The sequence below is a fragment of the Anastrepha ludens genome, chromosome 5, assembly GCF_028408465.1.
Source record: "Anastrepha ludens isolate Willacy chromosome 5, idAnaLude1.1, whole genome shotgun sequence".
Lineage (NCBI taxonomy): Eukaryota > Metazoa > Arthropoda > Insecta > Diptera > Tephritidae > Anastrepha > Anastrepha ludens.
In genome coordinates, this window is record NC_071501.1 from 96,002,084 (window position 1) to 96,021,575 (window position 19,492).

Below are 19,492 nucleotides of genomic sequence, written 5' to 3' on the forward strand. Positions count from 1 at the left end.
AGTATTTTTTGACTTTTGATTTTTTTTGTCAATAGTGAACATCAGCCAAGAAAAATATGCCATATTTTACAGTTTTTCTTCTATAAAGGCGAAAAGACAAACCAAGCGGCTGAAAATGTAAACGGTGCTTATGGTGATTCTGGTGTAATATCAACCAATCACGCACAATTTCTGTTTCGTGCTAAACATTGCGCAGAAAGACTATTTAGAACCACCTTGAACATACGAAAAGAAGTTCAATGTATGGGTACCAGACGAGTTAACGAAAAAGAACCTCATGGAGCGAACTTTCATCTGCTAATCGCTGCTGAATCGCAATAAAGTCAATCCATTTCTGATGACAGTGACTGTTGATGAAAAGTGGATCTCTTAAAACAACGTCAAGCAAATCCAGCAGTTTTTAGAATCGCGGTGGCCAAACCAGTATTGGTATGGTCGGTAGGGAATCATTCGCTATCAGCTGCTTACCTACGGCCCAACTTTTAATTCGGACCTGTACTGCCAATAATTGAACCGTTTGAAGGAGAAAATTACAAAGAAGCCGTCAGTATTGGCCAATAGAATAGGATTGGTGTTCCATTAGGACAGCACCAGACCACAAATTTCGAAAATAACAAAGCATATTTGACCTAAATCGGATTTAGCTACACTAAATAAAGCCTTCAATGTTATGAAATAAATAGATTTATTTTTACTAAATCTCATCGTATAAAATAAAATAAAATAAAAAATAAAAATTAAATTAAATAAAAAATAAAATAAAAAATAAAATAAAATAAAAAATAAAATATATAACAAATAAAATATATAAAAAATAAGAAAAAATTAAAATTAAAAAAAACTATATATGTAATATATGTATATATGTATGTAAAAAAAAACAAACAAAGAAAAAAGGAAAAACAAACAAAAAAAAAAGAAAAATAGAAAACTATAAAAAAGTGCAAAAAATAAAAATTCAATAGAAAACAATTAATAAATAAAATATACCTATATTCAGGGAAATATTCGATGTGAAGACTCTTTCTAATAAAAACTGGGTTTAGAGTATTTGTGCGTGATATATGGACTGCAGAATATTATTTGTTTTAGAGGAATTTAAGAATTCGAATACACGTCAGAATTTTTTTTTTTTATGTATAAAATATAGAGCTCGTAGTCCGCCTGTGTGAAAAACTTTGGATCAATTTTTAACCCTTTTTCCGTGATCCAATCGTGCTGAATTTCTGCAGGCAGACTCGTGGAAATGTTTTTATTATTAAAAAAAAAAAAATTGTATCAGTTCTCAGATTTTCTTGAATTTTTTTTTTCTACAAAAAAAAAAAATTTCTAAATTTTCGGCATAACTTGAAGGGACTCCAAATTTTTAAACAACTTATTAACCTTTAAAATAAAAAAAATAGTTGCAAGTTGTGAATTTTCATCAAAATTGAGTGCTATCGAACAACGTGCATGGAAAGGCACAGTTGCCGTTATTGAGCAGTTTCTTGGCAACAAACGAGCTGACAATTATAAAAATATTGTTGCAGAAATGATTTCGGTATATGGCGAAATGGGCATATTAATGTCGCTAAAGATCCATTTCCTTCACAATCATTTCGATTGTTTCCCTGGTGATTTAGGAGCTTGTAGCGATGAACATGGCGAAAGGTTCCATGAGGACATTGCGGCTATTGAAAAGCGCTTTAAAGGACAAGACATTACGCATATGCTTGGCGAATACTGTTGGTCTATTTGTCGCGATACTGACACAAATGCTTACAAACGCAAAAATAAAAGGCCTAAGTTTCTTTAAAAGCATTAACATTTTTAATGTAACAATTTTTAATTTTAAATTAATAAAAAAATTCGGGGTTTTATATCTCTATTGTAATGCGGAGTGAAATACCTTTCTTTTGATACCTGCATCGGGAATTTTTTTTTTTTAATTTCGAACAGGTGGCAACCCTGTGTAACATTGTCAGTGGCAACACCTAGGTGAAAAGTCTAGAAATGTGATAGACTATCTGTGTGCCCAATTTCATTCAAATCCATTAAGCTAATCCTGGGATCCTGTGGCTATACAGATATGCATACAAGAATTGCTCGTTTAAAGTTATAAAATACAAAAAAACAAAACAAATTGTGACGAGTACATGAAAATCGCCGATACACGTGTATTTTTATTTTTTATCTCCTTTCCGAAAAAGTATATTTGGTTCATAGGACAGAACGTGTGTTACACGGTGTAATGATTAGATAATGCTAATGATTGCTAATTAACCTTCTTTTGCAATTACAGTGCACTCGCAATAACTCGAACTAATTAAAACAGGCGCTGTTCGATTTATCGAATTTGTTCGACTTATCAATTGAGTGTGCTATGTTAAAAAAACAGTCATCGATATCGATTTTTCGATGGATTGTTGAAAATGGAAGCCAGTAGAAAATTTCTGTAGTATAGTTTCGTTATACGAATTACATTTTGGTCCATTGGTTGGATCAATGGTGTCACATTCGGCGGCATAAACATAGTTAAAATTAAACCATCCTCGGACTTTAATTCGATTTCGTTGGGATGTGATGGGGCATTATCAATTAGAAGAAGAGCCTTCTCAAGTAGTCCCCATCTTTCAAATTTTTTCTTACCTAAATATTAAAGTCATTTAACTTGGTTAAAAAAATTGTTTTAATGAATCTGGATTTTACCTGCGGCACGAACGAATTATGAAACCAGTCTTTGAAAATCGCCGAAGTCATCCAGGCTGATTTGGAATTTTTGTACTCCACCGGACAGTTAAAATTTTTGAAAACACGAGGATTTCTTGCTTTGTCAATAACGAGAAGTTTAAGCTTATGGTTGCCGGTAGCGTTAGTGCAAGCCATAAATTGCCTTATCTTTCTTTTTTATAAGACTTATGGTGGACTTGGCTACCCCATATTCCTTCGCTAGAGAAGTAACACTACGTCCACGTTTAATTTTGTTAAGGACTTCAGCCCTCTCTTTTAATGTTAAACACTTCAACCTTTTACGATCCATTACTCACGTGCACTGATATACTACAAATGACAAATTTAAAGCAATTTGGTCAATGCAAGATGTTGTTCCCAAAAAACTAACGGGATGCTAACGCCGAAATATTCATATGGACAATACACTAGTATACATATAATTTATATACATATACTATTACATATGTATCTATGTACAAAATGTACATGTTTGAAAAGAATGTGTGTACAAATAAATTTGTTTTTTTGTTCGAGTTATAGCGCTTTTTTATTGTTCGAGTTACAAAGAAGTCAATAGGGGAAAAAATGTGTTCGAGTTAGCACGTCGTTCGACTTAGCGGCTATTCGAGTTACCGCGAGTGCACTGTAGTTGCCATTAGCAAAAAAAATTGGTTTACCTTTACAATTAGAAATCTAATTGACTTCTGCTAATGAAATTAGATATTCAATTAGCTCGAATTATTTTGATATTTTGAAAAACAAAAAAAAAAACCGAAATATTTATAATATGAATTTCACACATATATGTATATATTACTTATGTACATAATATGTACTACGTATATCACATACATGAACGTATGTACTAACTGTTTATTAACTAGAATGACTGGGTATATTCGCTTTCAGCAATACGAGCTTTTCAAAAGAAAAGTCAGTCAAGCGACTCCGCCTTGGACTATTAATAAGGCCCGCAAAGGAAAATAGTCACTCCACAGGGCCTGAAGACGTAAACGGCGTGTTGCAAAACAGTGCTATGTCCTTTAATGTGGGATATTTGGACCATATATTGGAAGTTTTATCATCATCATTCAAATATTGATGCATCATATTCGAAATAAAATGCATGCTTTCACCCTCCTCTGTCAATTTTGACAATGAAGCAGTACTTCCTTCTGCAAAAATGTAATCAGATTTACTAAAAATACCATATATCGTCCCCTTAGTATAACAATAGCCGTGTGCTCATAGGCTATTATGTTTTTATTGAATTTTTGGATTCTCCATCGTCGATTTTATATGTGGTCAAAATGTTGTCAAATTCTAGTTCCACAAAGTGGGTCAAAACGTCAGTTAAAAAATAATAAATATTTACAGACATAACGAGATTTGAGTGAGAGCTACTTTCGACTAAAAGTTTGAAATTAATTTTCTCAAAACATCAAAAAATTTATAGGCTATTTTAATACAAAGGGGACGATATGTATATGTGTTACTTATGGAGAACTTACCACCATCACTGAAATCATAAAAGGTCGATTCATTATACGAACCGTCACATTTATGATTTTCGTTTGTTGTAGGAAGGCTCAGCTTGATTGCATAATCAGTGATGATACGAATAACCCTTTCCGTTATTCGCGTATATGTAAATTGCGGTGATGTTTTTTGTAAGATTTTCAGCAAGCTCAACTTTACGTTTGGAATCAGTGCAGCTGCAGCTAGCGCCAAATCTGTCTCCTCATTTAATTCAAAGAAAGCTCGGAATCGTTTTCTTAATTACTTTTCCAGCTCTAATGCAATTGTAGAGAATGGATGCTCGATTTTCTGATGGATTTTTATCAATTTATTGCTCAGAGTGATAATTGTAGGCAAAAGGCAACCATATCCAACACTCTGTTCGCCTTGCATAAAGTCCAGACTCTGAGCAATAGGCGCCACAATCAGCTTGTATGTATCTAAATATGATAGTTCACAGGATGTATAACGCGGCAGGCTCAATTTATCGCACAACTCATCCAGTTTTGGCTTGTGCTAGAGAAGTCGAACAACGGCGTCGTATAGCGAGTTCCAACTCGTCACAACCGGCACAACGAGGCATCCACCTAAAGTTTCCTGTATCTCTTCCGAACTTTTTGGCCATTTGCATTTTTTCCACAAATTATCGCATTTTTTGAACACCTAAATAAATTATATTCTAGTATAAAATATATTAACTAAAATATTTCTTACCATATTGTTCCGCTGGAATAGGGATTCATCGGCTTTCAAAATTTTTATTAAATCAGACGTAGCCAGAAGACTTAATGTGTGGCTAGAGCACCTGTGGTGTTTAGGGAGGTAAAACCTGGTTTTGGAATTCTGATATATCATGGCCGCCGTCGTCTTCCATCTCAGAGGCATTATCAACTCCATATTCCTTAAAAGCTTTGACAAAGTTTGACCCGTTGTCAGTTACGGATAGAACAATGTTTTTTCTATTTAAACCATAGTAAGTATTTATGTCGGTTATGATATGCCCAATTGCTTCCGCAGAGTGAACTCCAAACATCCTTTTGCACGCCAAAGCAGCTGATTTCCTCTTAAAATCTTTATCAAGCCAATGACAGGTGTATCCGAAAAAGCTTCTGTGATTTCCTGACCAAATATCCGCCGTTGTGCAGACATGTTTCGCTGTGGCTAGTTCGGCTTTCACACTTTCTTCCATGCGTTTGTGAAGCTCTTCTAATTTTTTCATTGCCGTCTGTCTACTCATTAACTTAAGGCCAATACCATCAATTAAGTTGATAAATGACTGCCTTTCAACCAGGGAAAGCGGCAAGCCTGAATCCACTAGAAATTCAATAAGTTTCTTATCGAGATTTGATTGAATACGCAAGTTTTCATTTTTAGATTTCTTCGTAAGATATTCCTTATGAATTTTAGGATGCCGCACTCTGAGATGGCTGATAAAATTTGAAGAGACTCCCGTAAAACCGCGAATCACCTTATTGCAAGCAATACACTTTCCGATTATTTTATCTTTTTTATTTTCTGAAATCTGATACAAGGTTTTTATATAAAATTGATTGATACTTTACTTCGTCCAAAAATTCATGCTAACCTACACCCGTAAGTTAACTTACTACGGCACACTACACAAGAATAGGGTTATTCAATAGGTGCGCTTCAACTTTTTTCCGATAGGGAGGGCGAACGACGCAATATTTTTTATTTTTCGCTTGTCATTTGTAAACTTCATTAGTACACATTTCATCATGGAACGCTACACACTTGAGCAACGATTGCAAATCATTGAATTTTATTATAAAAATGCGTGTTCTGTTAAGAAAGTTTAAAGTCGAAAAATCATCTTCAGTGATGAAGCTCACTTTTGGCTCAATGGCTTTGTCAACAAGCAAAATATGCGTTACTGGGCAGAAAGCAATCCAGACGTGATTCATGAGGCACCGTTGCATCCCGAAAAAATCACTGTTTGGTGCGGTTTACATGCCGGCGGCGTAATTGGCCCATATTTTTTCGTTGACGAGAATGATCGCCACTTTACTGTGAATGGAAATCGATACCGCGACATGATAAACGATTATTTTTGGCCGCAATTGAATGGTATGGACTTAGACGACATGTGGTTTCAACAGGACGGGGCCACAAGCCACACAGCACACGCTACAATTAATTTGTTGAGGAGTAAGTTCGATGAGCGCATTATTTCCAGAAATGGACCGGTCGAATGGCCGCCGCGCTCGTGTGATTTGACGCCTCTAGACTATTTTCTTTGGGGTTATGTGAAGTCATTGGTCTACAGTAACAAGCCGGCGACGATTTGTGAGCTCAGAGCCAATATTGAACGCGAAATTGCTGGAATTTTGGCCGATTTATGCAAAAGAGTGGTCGAAAATTGGGTTCAACGATTGGACTGCGTAAAACGTGCACGCGGTGGTCATGCAAAAGAAATCGATTTTCATACTTAAATGTATATGCTCAAACTCGATAATAAAAAATAAATTAGTTAAAAAAGTCAAACCGTTTGTGTTTTATTCAAAAAAGTTCAAAAGTTGAAGCGCTCTTACTGAAAAACCCTATACTTTAACAACACAACAAGGACTTTCGATGTATAGTTTTGTAATGAAACTTTCATACCTTCTTAACTTCAATATAAAAATTCGAGGTGAAAATTATACTGCCAAAAGTGCTTTCCATACGTCTCTTCACAAATTGTTCACCATCTCCATTGAACACCTTCCTTTTCTTTGATTCTTTCGAAGGCGTGTATGTAACATCCAAATCCTCATCATCACCAGAAAATTCAATTGCAAATGATATTTCTTCCGACATTGCGTCAAATAAATATGTTTTTCAGTTAACAGAAATACAACTTCCATTTAGAATATTAAACAATGCGAACGCTTCAAAGTTTGAAGTTGAAACAAATTGCAAAGCACGTTTATTTATTTACATTTCAAACAATTACCGGCTGATAACAATTACGGTACTTGAATAACCACATGTTTCCACATACAGTGACTTATAATATAATAAGTCTTATATGATGTAAGTTACATCATTATTCGTTCACTTTAATAATTCTTTGCAAAAAATTTATTTTTATCAAAATAATTAATTCTAATTAGAGCTAATTAAATATCTAATTGCATTAGCAGAAGTCAATTAGATTTCTAATTGTAAAGGTAAACCAATTTTTTTTGCTAATGGCAACTAATTGCAATTAGTTTTACCATTGGAATAAAAATTTCAATTATCTAATGGGAATTAGTTGAACTCATTCTAATTGTTTGATGAATTAGAGAATATAAACCAATTGCATGAATTGCTAATTCTAATTGGAATTTAACATGTTTGTCTAATGGTTACATCTAAACTTCTTGTTGTTGTCTGTGTAATACTTGTAGCATAAACCTTCCCCATATACAATAATTACGAGGAATGCTGCTGGAAACTTGTTTTAATTTTTTTCTACAATCATACCAGTTTATATGAAATAGCACATCATTGCGACGTCCAATTGATGAACGCTTGCCGTGAAATGATCCAATTGTCACCCTTCAGTATCTATGAAATTTTCAGGAAATCTAAATATCAAGAGGGAAGAAATCAGAAAGACTCTCATGCCTTTAAAGCTTCGGTAAGGTTTGAGATATGTTCACCCGATTCTCGCATGTATCTTGATATCATCGTTTATGGCAGTAGGAAAAACGGGGAATGCCAAGAAATTGGCTGAATCACTATGAACTACTTCTACGTCCCCACGACAGTTGCTTCTACGTAACCGGAACGACCCGGATTTATATCAGGCCAAGGATTGTAACTTCAGCAGCATTTTATGCTGCTACAACAACAACTTCTACAGTCATGCTGAAGAATATCTTGAAACACTTGCTGTGTTCGCGATCGCAAATAAACTACTTTCTTTTTACGTTCTTTCACTCATTAACTGACGTTTCGAATCAGGGGAGCAACAATTTGCTAAAACTCGCTAAATGGCGCATCTTAGCTAGGATCTTGCAATATTAACAATTTATTACAATAGGAACAAATTCTGTGATTTGTATGCAAAGAAATTAATTTGAAGAATCTGATCCAACCTAACCTTAAAGTGCTGATGCAGTGTATCGTTTATTTCAGCTCTAATTCCCATCTTTAAATTGCAAATATGTATTCCATAAGAACTTAGTTTATGATATTTTTTATTTTTTCTTTCATTACAGTCCTTCATACATCGGCGAGCTTGGCGTTAAACGAGAGTTGGGATCCAGATGTTAGGTAACGTAAAACAGAGTATTTTATTGCATAAATAAAATAGAAAAATATTATTTGATAATAATTTATTAACTTGAATTGCATATGTCTAGGGACGACATGGAAATGATGTTAAATAAAATAGTTCCCGAAGGCCTACCGTACAGGCACTCGTGCGAAGGACCCGATGATATGGTGGGTAAATTGTATTATACAGATTTCTTTTTTATATTAATTTGAAAATGATTTATAATTTTGTAATGATCTTTCGTCTGGCCCTTTCTAGCCGGCGCACGTGAAAGCCTGCTTTCTCGGTAGTTCATTGACAATCCCCATAACTGATGGTAAATTATCGCTTGGTACATGGCAGGGCGTTTGGCTATGCGAGCATCGCGATCAGGCGGGTTCACGCAAACTGGTTATAACACTGTCCGGGTGTCCTCGTGAGACGGCGCGCAGTCCGCTGTCGCCAGTATCGCCAATCGCTTCGACATCCAGTTAGGGAAGGCCTCGCTCCACTCGCGATAGTCGGTAATCGCGGGGGAGCGACAATAATGACATCATTTCGTCGAGGAAATTAATTTTTAATAGAAATTTAGCTAATACCAAAATCAGTGCAACAACAACAACAACGGCGGCGGCAGCAGCAGCCGCAGCAGCAGTAGCAAAAAGAAAACCAACAGCAGCAGCTGCCACTACAACTACTACTTGTGCGAAAAATACGACTAATTTAACTAATATAACTACGAACACGTTATTAAGTAATAGTAGAAGATTGTTAATGAAAAATCAATTACATTTAAATTTAAATGTAATAGAAACATTGAATGTTGATAATGATGATAATGAAGGGGATCCGGTAGAAGCGGCAGCAGCAGCAGCAGCAGCAGCAGCTGCTGTAGCGGAGTTGAAATGGGATGGTGTTAATGTAGAAACCGTCACAACAGTGCCTCAACAACAACTACAACCACATGAACAAAAACAACAACTACCAGAAGAACAACAACCACTTAGAAGAGAATATAGTAAAGTCGAAGCTATTTCAATGGGACAGACGTCTACAATAGCAACAGCAACAGTTAGGGGAGAAGCAGGAACTTCAACAGCAGCAGCAGCAACACGAGTAGCGGCAACATCGTTATCATCATCACCGTCATTGTTGAATTCATCATCAACGGCATTAGCTAAATTTAACCGAATCATCGACAGTACAATGCCGGCAACCAACTACTATCAGCATTATTTGCAACATCAGCAAGCGCATGAGAGTATGCAACATGCAATGCGCGCCGGCTTAGCGCCACCAGCTCCGCTGAGTGACGCATTACAGCAGCGGCTAGCGCTTGTATATCCCGACATTGTCTCGACTGATTCGCAAACGAAAAAAATTAATTTCACAACAGCAGCAACAACAACATCAGCAGCAGCAGCAGCGGCGGCCACAGCGAAAACAACAACAACCAGAACTGTGCAAGCAGCCAAACCGAAAGCAAAAGTGAAAGGAAAATCCGGTGCGTCGCTTGAGCGCCTACGTTCGGCGCGAGCGGAAATAGCAGCGGAAGAGGAAGCGGCAACATTAATGGCCGCAGCTGCTGCAACAGCAACATCACCCGATGATAATCAAATGAAACGAAATGATGTGCATTATTTGTTGAAACAATTAAATAGTTTTAGTGATATAGAAGAAATAGAAATTGTTGATATGGAGCAAAGGCAGCGGCAGCTGGATGAACAGCAGCAGTTGGTACAACAGCAACAACAGCTCGCCCAACAGCAACAACAGCAACAGTATATGGGACATGGCGTGGACAAGACACACTCACCGACAGCGCAATCGCTTGTGATAATCTCGCCATCGTCGTTATCGCACAAAGGCATACGACGTTACGCCTCATTGCATCAGCAACAGTGCACTCAGTATCCGCTTGACAGCGACGAGGCGATCGACAGCGTCGAACAGCAGCAATATTTGTTGCAACAATTCGACGATTACCTTTTTCAGTCCTGCCACTATTTGGAGACAAATTATTTTGCCGCCAACTATCGCACTGCCATGGTCGAGAGCAGCTCGCACGAGTTTCGACCATCGACGACGACGACGACAGGCACTTCGGCAGCGTCTGTCTCATCGGAGCATTCGCTTGAGCTGCACGAGACTGAGCCGCCGAGCGTCATATGCAAAGCGCCGCCACCAGCGCCTGTGTCACCGCCCACTACAACCGTAGCCACTACTGTAATGCCATCATCCGTTGGTGGTATTGCAGTCACGTCCACAACGCTAAAACGCTACGGTATGCAAGCGCGGTTGACTACCAGTGGCGTACAAACCGAACTCACCGCCACCTCACTAACGGAGGCGTCATTGGCGAAGAGCACCAGCAGTTCGGCCAGTTCCGAAGAGCAGCGACGACGTGCGCCATTCTTCAAATGCTGCTACACGCCCATCGATCGCTGGCGAGAAAAGCGTAGCGCAGCACATACGGCTGCAGCAGCACAAAAGCGCGGTAGTCGACGTGCCACCGCGCAGACTAGTGGTGTTGATGCTGCAGCGTCGGTGAGTGGGCGTGCCGTCGGTATCAGTGCCACCGTCGGACAGCAGCAGCAGCAACAGCAACAGCAACATACGCGCAAAAATGGGCATGCAGTCTGACAAAACGCGTGCGCGATGGTGTGTGTAGGCGTAGTGAGTGTCAGCGTGAGCTGTGAGAAGCGACGTGCGAACAAATACAGAAATACAAAATCGATCAGCGCCGCTGTCTATTTGCGATATCAACAATTTTTTCTATTTCAAATTGATGCTTGGGATATTTACTAACATACATTGGTATACGCGAAAATATCTCAAGTGGATTATTTGTTGGTAAACTAGAGATGAAGTGAAGAGAGATGTAGTAGTGGCGCCTTGTGCGCGAAAACGAAACCGAAACAGAAGCAGAAAAATGAAGATTTGCGAAATTAATTGGTGGATTTAGGAAACAAAGAAAAAACATAAAATAAAATAGAAGTCTTAAAAAGTGTTCTAAATGTTAAAGCTTTTTTAAAAGGCTTTTTAAGTTAAGTTATATGCAAATAAGCTGGAGGCGAAAGAGTGCATTGCCAGTGCGAGCTGGCGAGTTTAGGAAGTTGCGCACGCTAACTTCAAAGATAATGAAGAGTTGATGGCAGTTTTAAGTTTTTTGCCTTAAAATGTAAAATTTTTTTAATATCTTGACTCAAGTAAGGAAAGGAGTGTAACTAAACTTTTTTTTTTTTTTTTTTGTTTTTTTTTTTTGTACCCCTTCTTTTGGCGCTTGATTCTGCGCAATTCATTTATTATAATATATTTTTTTTGTCTATACGGGTATGAAATAATTAAAATTTGGCACTTTTCTTTTTTGTCCACTGAATTGTAAACTTGTATGCTTTTAATATTTTTTTTTTGTTTCTAATTGTCTTATTATCTTAGTTCAAAGAAAAAAGAGTGAAGTTACACTTCGTTTTTTCTTTAATGCTTTCTATTTGAGCTCGATTTATAATATTTTATTATATCTTTACAGGTATGAAGGTATTAATATTTGAATTTTTTTTTACTGAATTGCAAACCTGTATGCTTTTAATGTTTTTTGTTTTCTAATTCCTTAATTCAAGTAAGGAAAAAGAGTGAGGTTAGATTTTTTTTTGCTCTTTGAGCTCGATTTTATGGATTTATTATATCGATGCATGTATGAAGTAATTAACATTTACAACTTTTATTTTTTGTCCATGGAATTGTAAACCTGTATGCTTTTAATATTTGTTTTTGCTTTCTAATTTCTTAATATGTATAATATGTAAAATATATTTTTAATATAATTCAAGTAAGGAAAAATAGTGAGGTTAGACTTTTTTGCGTTTATTGTTTGGTCAGTAGCGGTTTTCAATGCGTTTCCTTTGAGCTCGTTTTTACGGATTTATTCATTATATTTTCGTCATATCTTAATTCAAGTAAGGAAAAAGAGTGAGGTTAGACTTGTTTCCGTTTTTTGTTTTTTGTTTTTAGCCATTTGTGTGTTTCAATGCGTTTTCTTTGAGCTCGTTTTTACGGATTTATTCATTATATTTTCGTCATATCTTAATTCAAGTAAGGAAAAAGAGTGAGGTTAGACTTGTTTCCGTTTTCCGTTTTTTGTTTTTTGTTTTTGGCCATTTGTGTGTTTCAATGCGTTTTCTTTGAGCTCAATTTTACGCTTTATATATATTTTTTATTATATAAATGCATATATGAAGTAATTATTATTTGGAACACTTATTTTTTGTCCACTGAATTGTAACCCTATACATACATTTTTACGTTTCAAGTATGTACCAAATTTTTTTTATACATTTTACCAATGCTGGCTACAGTTTCGGCCTATACTGAGTGGCTTTCAACGAATTTCAGCCAAAATAAATCAATACGAGCCGGAATTCAGCTTAGCAAAAATATTTTGATGACATTTTTTTCGTTTTTTCTTATTTTTGTTATTAGCGTGCGCCGTTTGCAGATTAGTGAGTTCCGATTGCTTTTGTTTTTACATTGAATAGAAGCATCTAAATAATCACATATTGTAAGAACACCGAATGTCATCACAATGCCTACACACACAGCGATTATAAGTGACTGCTACACACACGGAACGAAAAACCGCACACCAAACATACACATATACACATTTAGTTTGCGAGCCTCACAAAGTTGCATAGAAGAAGCTAAATATGTAAAACTAATATTACTAAATTAACGAAGTGTGGAGAGTATGCAAGCATAAAAAAGTAAATAATAGCTTAATATATCTAATATAAAAATAAAATAAAATTAAAAAAAAAAAAAAACAAATGCCGTCGGTAGGTAAAAATTTGCAAAGGAGGAAATTACAACAGCAGCACATAGCATAATACACGAATGTTTACGAAAAAATACTTTACAAAATTAAAATAATGAAAACGCGAGCGTTTAGTCTTTACATGAATATAATTATAAAAATGCAAATACTAAGGATAAGTAACTTTTTCTAAAACACAAAAGAGGTATAAAAGAATAGTAGAATCGCAAGTAAAAACTACGATACAGAAATTAAAAACAAAAAAAAAAAAAAAACCAAACACTATTGTTAATGCATTAAAACGCTAAAAAATAGAAGCTACATTACAAAACAAAAACAACAAAAAAAGAAACACACACATGAAACGCATATTAATAATGTAAGCTATGAACTATATAAAGCGCATCAAATACCAGTAAATAATTTAAATTAGAGAGCTTGTATAGTAAATGGGAGATATCGAAAAACCAAACCACACAAAACAAAATAAACTGCAACATTCATTACAAAAATAAAACAAAAAATTAAAAAAAAATATTGAAAAGAAATAACTTAATAATAAAAAAAAACTAAAAGCAAGTATAGAAATGAAATTTTAAAGCGCTAATTTTTAATTTCCATAACATTCTAGCAATAACTTATTAGGTAATGCATATAATTATACATACAACAAGTAAAGCGTGCAAGCAAAAAAAAACAAAAAAAAAAAACAAAGGTAAACCAAAGCAAAGTGAAGTAATAAAAATAAAAATAAAAGAGAGCAAAGAAAAAATACGCCACATCATACGACAGCGCATAAAGCGGCGCTTGAACCAACTGTTATCATTAACGTATTCATAAATATAACTGAAAAAGCAACTTATATATACATACAGATAAAAAAGCAAACAAACAATAAATGAATTTGTCCGAATTCAGCGCATAGCTAAATAAATTGATCCAAGAAGTACCAATTGTTAAGTTTGGGTTTTGATTATTCGATTTTCGAAATGTTATGTATGTTATGTACAATGCTGTTAATTTTGTTTGTTGATTTTTATATACATACATATATACCTTCATGTACATACATATAAAAACCAAAGAAAAAAGCAAATAAGCAAAGAAACACGACTGTAAGTGCGCGCGCGGTAATCGAATCATTGATGTATATCTATACATACATGCATACAGACATAGGTACATATATGAAATTTGAGAAGTTCCAAGGAATTGTTGTTTAACACCATCCTTTGCTTATTTTGATTTTGCCAAAAATGCACCGGAAAGAGTACCACAAACAAAAAACACAAAAAATTAAAAATAATAAAAACTTACATTTATGCTTGGCTCGGTAAAAGTAAAAAATCGTGAATTGTTTCTTGTTCTTTTTTTTTTTTTTTGTTTTGAGTTTTGGTTGCTTTAACGTAGTTGAATTATTATCCCACAATCCCAATCGGCGCTGTAAACACCTACATTTAAACTGTATACGTATAAACGACGACGCATACACGTACACTTGCAAGCACTAACACGCAAACATGAACATGAACACAAACATAAATATATATCAAAAGCAAACTTGTCAATTTTGTTATGAACATTATTATTATATGAAATACTTATATTGTACTATAAATACAATAAATTTTTTCTTATGGCGTATAAGAGATATTGGAGAACTTTTACAGTTTTTTCTTATTATTATTATTATAACGCATTCTCTTATATTAATTAATTATTCTTATATTATCACTAGTACCAATAAAACACGCATACACATATATACTCACAAAATGGGCAAATGATAATGCGAAGAAATTATACACAATAAAACAAAAAAAAAAAAAAATATTACAAAAAAAACTTAACAAACAACAGCGCCTTTTTTTCTATTTTGTTATTGTAGCAGAGTTTGTAATCATCACATGTAAGGATTAAAAAAAAAAATTGTATGCTAATTGTTTAAATTGGATGAAGTATCAATTGTATTATTCTACAAAACTTTCTCAGCTTGCGGAACAAGGCACACGTCAACAATGTGAATAAAAAGCAACTGCATTCGATGGGCTAATATACATACAGTATTGGCCAAAACTAAAGCACCCCCCCTAATGGCATTTCAAATAATGTCAAATAACTCAATAAAACAACATCGAATATTACTTACTTTTACACCTTGTTTCTTCTTATTATCTTGGTGATTAATAAACATAAAAAATTTTCAATATTTCTTATATTAAAAAATTAAGTTAAAAAATATTAATATTATTCAAAACTTGTCTGGACAAAACTAAAGCACCCCCCGTTAAAAGCGAAAATAATTGTTTTTATTCTTCAGTATTTTGTACTAAACCCATTATTTTTGATAACTTCAGAACATCTTTTTGGCATAGAAGATATTAGGTTACTAATAATTTCCGGAGAAATGTTGTACCAGGCTTCTTTAACCGCTTCAAACAGGGCTTCGTTTGTGCTGCAATTTTCCCTATTAATTTTCGAAATTACAATCTCCCACAAATTCTCAATGGGATTGAGATCGGGAGATTGAGCTGGCCAATCTAAGATCTCTATAGCATTTTGCTGTAACCACGTTTTACAGTGCCTAGAGGTATGCTTCGGATCATTATCCTGCTGGAACCTCCATCTCAGTGGCATTTCCTCCTCAGCGTGTGGCAGCATTACATTTTTAAGGATGTTTGTGTACATGAAACGGTCCATAATTCCCTCTATTCGATGAATAGGCCCGATACCCTGGCCAGAGAAACAACCCCAGACCAAAATGCTCCCCCCACCATACTTGGTAGTTCCGATACAATACTTCGGATTTAGTCGCTGTTGCTTTGGCCTTCTTACTCGCCTTATTCCATCTGAATGTTTCAAATTATATTTGGATTCATCAGAGAATAATACAGTTTTCCATTTTTGAACTGTCCAATTAATATGCAAATTCGCAAACTCGAGTCTCGCTTTTTTGTTTTTGGCGAAAATAAATGGCTTTCTAGCAGGCCGTCGACTGAAAAGTCCGGCCTCCACTGCTCGTCTTCTGATCGTTCTAGAACTTACCGGCAAACTTAAATCAATTTTTATTTGTTCAGAAGAGACTGTGGGATCACTCTGAATTTTTCTTTTAATCGTGGAGTCTTCTTGTCGTGACCTTCCTCCACTATGGATTGCAGAAATAGAACCCGTTTGTTCAAATTTTTTTATAAGTCGCGATATTACACTTCTATTTATTGAATATTTCTCACTAATTTTGTGTCGCGATAAGCCACTATGCCAATTACTTATTATTTTATTTTTAAATTAATTTGAATACGCATTTCTGGCCATATTTGCTGATTTCCCGTATGAAATGTTTTGTCCTACTAAATCCGCACGTGTTTTGCACAAATTATTCTAACGAACTTTGACTCAGCTTTAAATACCGTTAGGAAGAGAAATTAACTTAAAAACAACAAAACAAAGCCGTAGTTAAGAAAAAAAAAAATGTGGGGTGCTTTAGTTTTGACCATTCAGTTTTTAAATAATATGAACATTTCAATTTTTTTTCAGTATAACCAAAACTGTATATTTGGTATTATATTTTATAAATACTAAAGTAACAAGGAAACACATGACATATGTATGTATATGCCATATTTCAAGATGTTTGATTGAGAGATTTAGCATTATTTGAAATGCCATTAGGGGGGTGCTTTAGTTTTGGCCAATACTGTATGTAATTTGTTGAAACTTTCCTGTGAACGAATACCTCGTCCGTTTCGTTTTTCTCGGTTTTAATTCTTTCATTTTAGAGAGTCTTGTTGTTGTTGTAGCATCATAAACATGTCCCTTGTATATAAGAGGAATGCTGCTGAAGTGACAGTCCTTAGCCGTATATAAATCCGGGTCGTTCCGGTTACGTAGGACCAACTGTAGTGGGAACGGTTAGCTCAGTGTTCTGCGTCCATCGAGCGCGGGGAAAGTGAATACGATTCTCTGTTGCTATTCAGATTAGTCCATATCGCACGCCAAATATTAGTTTCGGGGGAAAAGAAATCTATTATTTTTGGGTACAATTTTTACGCAATGCGTTAAAACTGTTTCATGGTCGTTCTTTAGCTCTTAGACGATGCTACGACTACTAATATGACGGTCAACTTCGATTATTACTGTGATTTTATCGACAGTTTCTACATTTTTTCAACATCAAAAATGCCTGAACGGAAACGACTTAGCTGTTACAGTATCGGCACCATAAACACCAATCACAATTTCAGCGACCTAGCTTGCATTTACGCCTTTATCAATGTAAAATGTAATATAGCTAAATTTCTCTTTGTTGACTTCCATTGTTAATACTCTGTGACTCAGAAAATGTCACCTCGACAACGAGCATAAACTTCAATTTATTTGATCGATACTTTACAAGACATCGATTACTACAGCCATCTACCGAACTACCCCCAAACTAATACAAGAGTCACAATTCAAAATGTTTCCAAATCCATTTTTTCCCATAAACTAACTCACAGTACACAGTCTCTAACTGGCCAAGAAATTTTTTGGTTATCACTGTGTTCTTTAACGAGAAAAGTACCGTTATGTTATGTTCGTTGCTGTTGTAGCAGCATAAACATTCACCCTACATGTGCAGCTCGAATGCTGCTGGAGTACTTGGTCGGATAATTATAGATTATGGTGAAAAAAAGTCAGAAGTTGTTGCCAATATCAGACTCTTAACCGGCTCTCAGCGAATTTTAAAGAATCAGCTGATTGGCTGACGTAATCGGGCTCATGACAGCAGTTTGTTTACCGAAAAAACTGAGATTGTGTTGGTGATATATGAAAAAAAAAAACAAAAATGAACACAACCTCTGCCCATATTGTTTCTTTGCCAACTGAACAACGACTGATTGGACGAGTGCGTGAATATGTGTAAAATGAGTTGACAGAATTCTGCCCCGGTGACGTGGTAGCCGAAGTTTCTCTCTGAATTTCATTTTTCCCCAACGCAATTTTAGGCAAAGTATAATTTATTTTATTTATTTAATAAAACTTGATGAAGACGTGAGGGAGTGGTTCCGAGTTCTAAGCCCAGAGGTTTGCCTGCCAAGTGGCGACCTATTCGAGCATCAGAAGATATGGCATTGAAGTATTCATAAATATTGTTCGATTGGGGGTCACTCCTCTAAACGTGATTTTGTGTTGAGCTGAAAAAATTGCATTGTTTTATAATTATTATTTTACTTGGAAAACGAAGGCTCTTTTTTGTTGAAACATTTGTGGTTCTGGTGCCTGATTTCTGAAACTGATTTCGAATTGTATTAATGGAGATATCAACACAGAGTGGATTTCTTAGCAAAGCTCTACAGATCCTCCGTCTCGGCTTTAGTGTACATAACCAACAATATATTTTATATAACGGAATTCGGAATTCCTCTTGCATGTACGTAGACTGCTGCGGAACGGTATTTGGCTGAATATAAATCTGGGTCGTTTCGGTAACGTATAACCGACTGTCATGGTAACGAACGGATTTCGGTACATTTTTGGAGGTAAGTGTAAATCAACAAAACTGGAGAGTTCTCAGCAGCAACACATATAGCGGACTGGGAGCTTTTACCTATTCATAGTCTGCCATATACCTGTAAGAGTGTAGCCACTGTTATGGCATCATTTTTAATTTTTATTTAAGTCTTAGACAATTTAGAAACAAATTAATTTTTCCAGATTAAATGTATCTGTAACTGGGAAATTAGGACCGTCCATGTAAAAATGATTCAGTAACTTGCCAGTAACTTAATTTCCGGGAATTTGCTCTCAAAGAGAGAAATATAAAAAAAGTGCATCAACGCAAAACCAGTAACAACTTGCAAGATTTATGAACAGCTGATTAAATTGTTGGCGGGAAAGACCACAAAAAAAAAAAAAAATTAGTTGAGCTACCTCGTATTAAATTAAAAAAGAAAGAAAATAAAATGCAAAATAACGAGCTTAACACCACATGATTTTATTTTGCCCACATTAATTTAGTCCACATCATCATCGCTGTCAGATGAAGAAGATTCCCTTAGCAATTGTACTCGTATGTATGTATTGTCGTGCAATCACAGCTTTCTTCATATTTTCCTTGCTTCCGTCAATGCACGTATACACTTTATATAATATATATACGGGGTGGGCCAAATAAGACCTACTAATGACTAAAGACAACTGCCTAGCAGTATTCCCAGTTGCTC

General features: G+C 35.3%; 2 protein-coding genes across 2 annotated transcripts in view; both read left to right on the forward strand.

Moving 5' to 3' along the window:
* The window catches only part of LOC128865313 (UPF0047 protein YjbQ), a 53,617-nt gene extending 40,353 nt beyond the window's left edge, over positions 1 to 13,264 (forward strand). Inside the window, exons 3-5 of the mRNA XM_054105505.1 lie at positions 8,439 to 8,493; positions 8,583 to 8,664; positions 8,756 to 13,264. Of these exons, the coding sequence (XP_053961480.1) occupies positions 8,439 to 8,493; positions 8,583 to 8,664; positions 8,756 to 8,971 (353 nt within the window). The 3' untranslated portion in view covers positions 8,972 to 13,264. The remainder of the gene's footprint in view (positions 1 to 8,438; positions 8,494 to 8,582; positions 8,665 to 8,755) is intronic.
* Positions 9,251 to 13,303, forward strand: LOC128865312 (negative elongation factor A-like). The gene has a single exon (XM_054105504.1). It carries the CDS (start codon positions 9,251 to 9,253, stop codon positions 11,117 to 11,119), a length of 1,869 nt encoding a protein of 622 aa, XP_053961479.1. The 3' UTR covers positions 11,120 to 13,303.
* The last annotated feature ends 6,189 nt before the right edge of the window (positions 13,304 to 19,492 follow it).

Coding starts and splice junctions, on each gene's coding strand:
- LOC128865312 (XM_054105504.1), top strand. CDS start 9,251: ATGAAAAATCAATTACATTTAAATTTAAATGTAATAGAAACATTGAAT.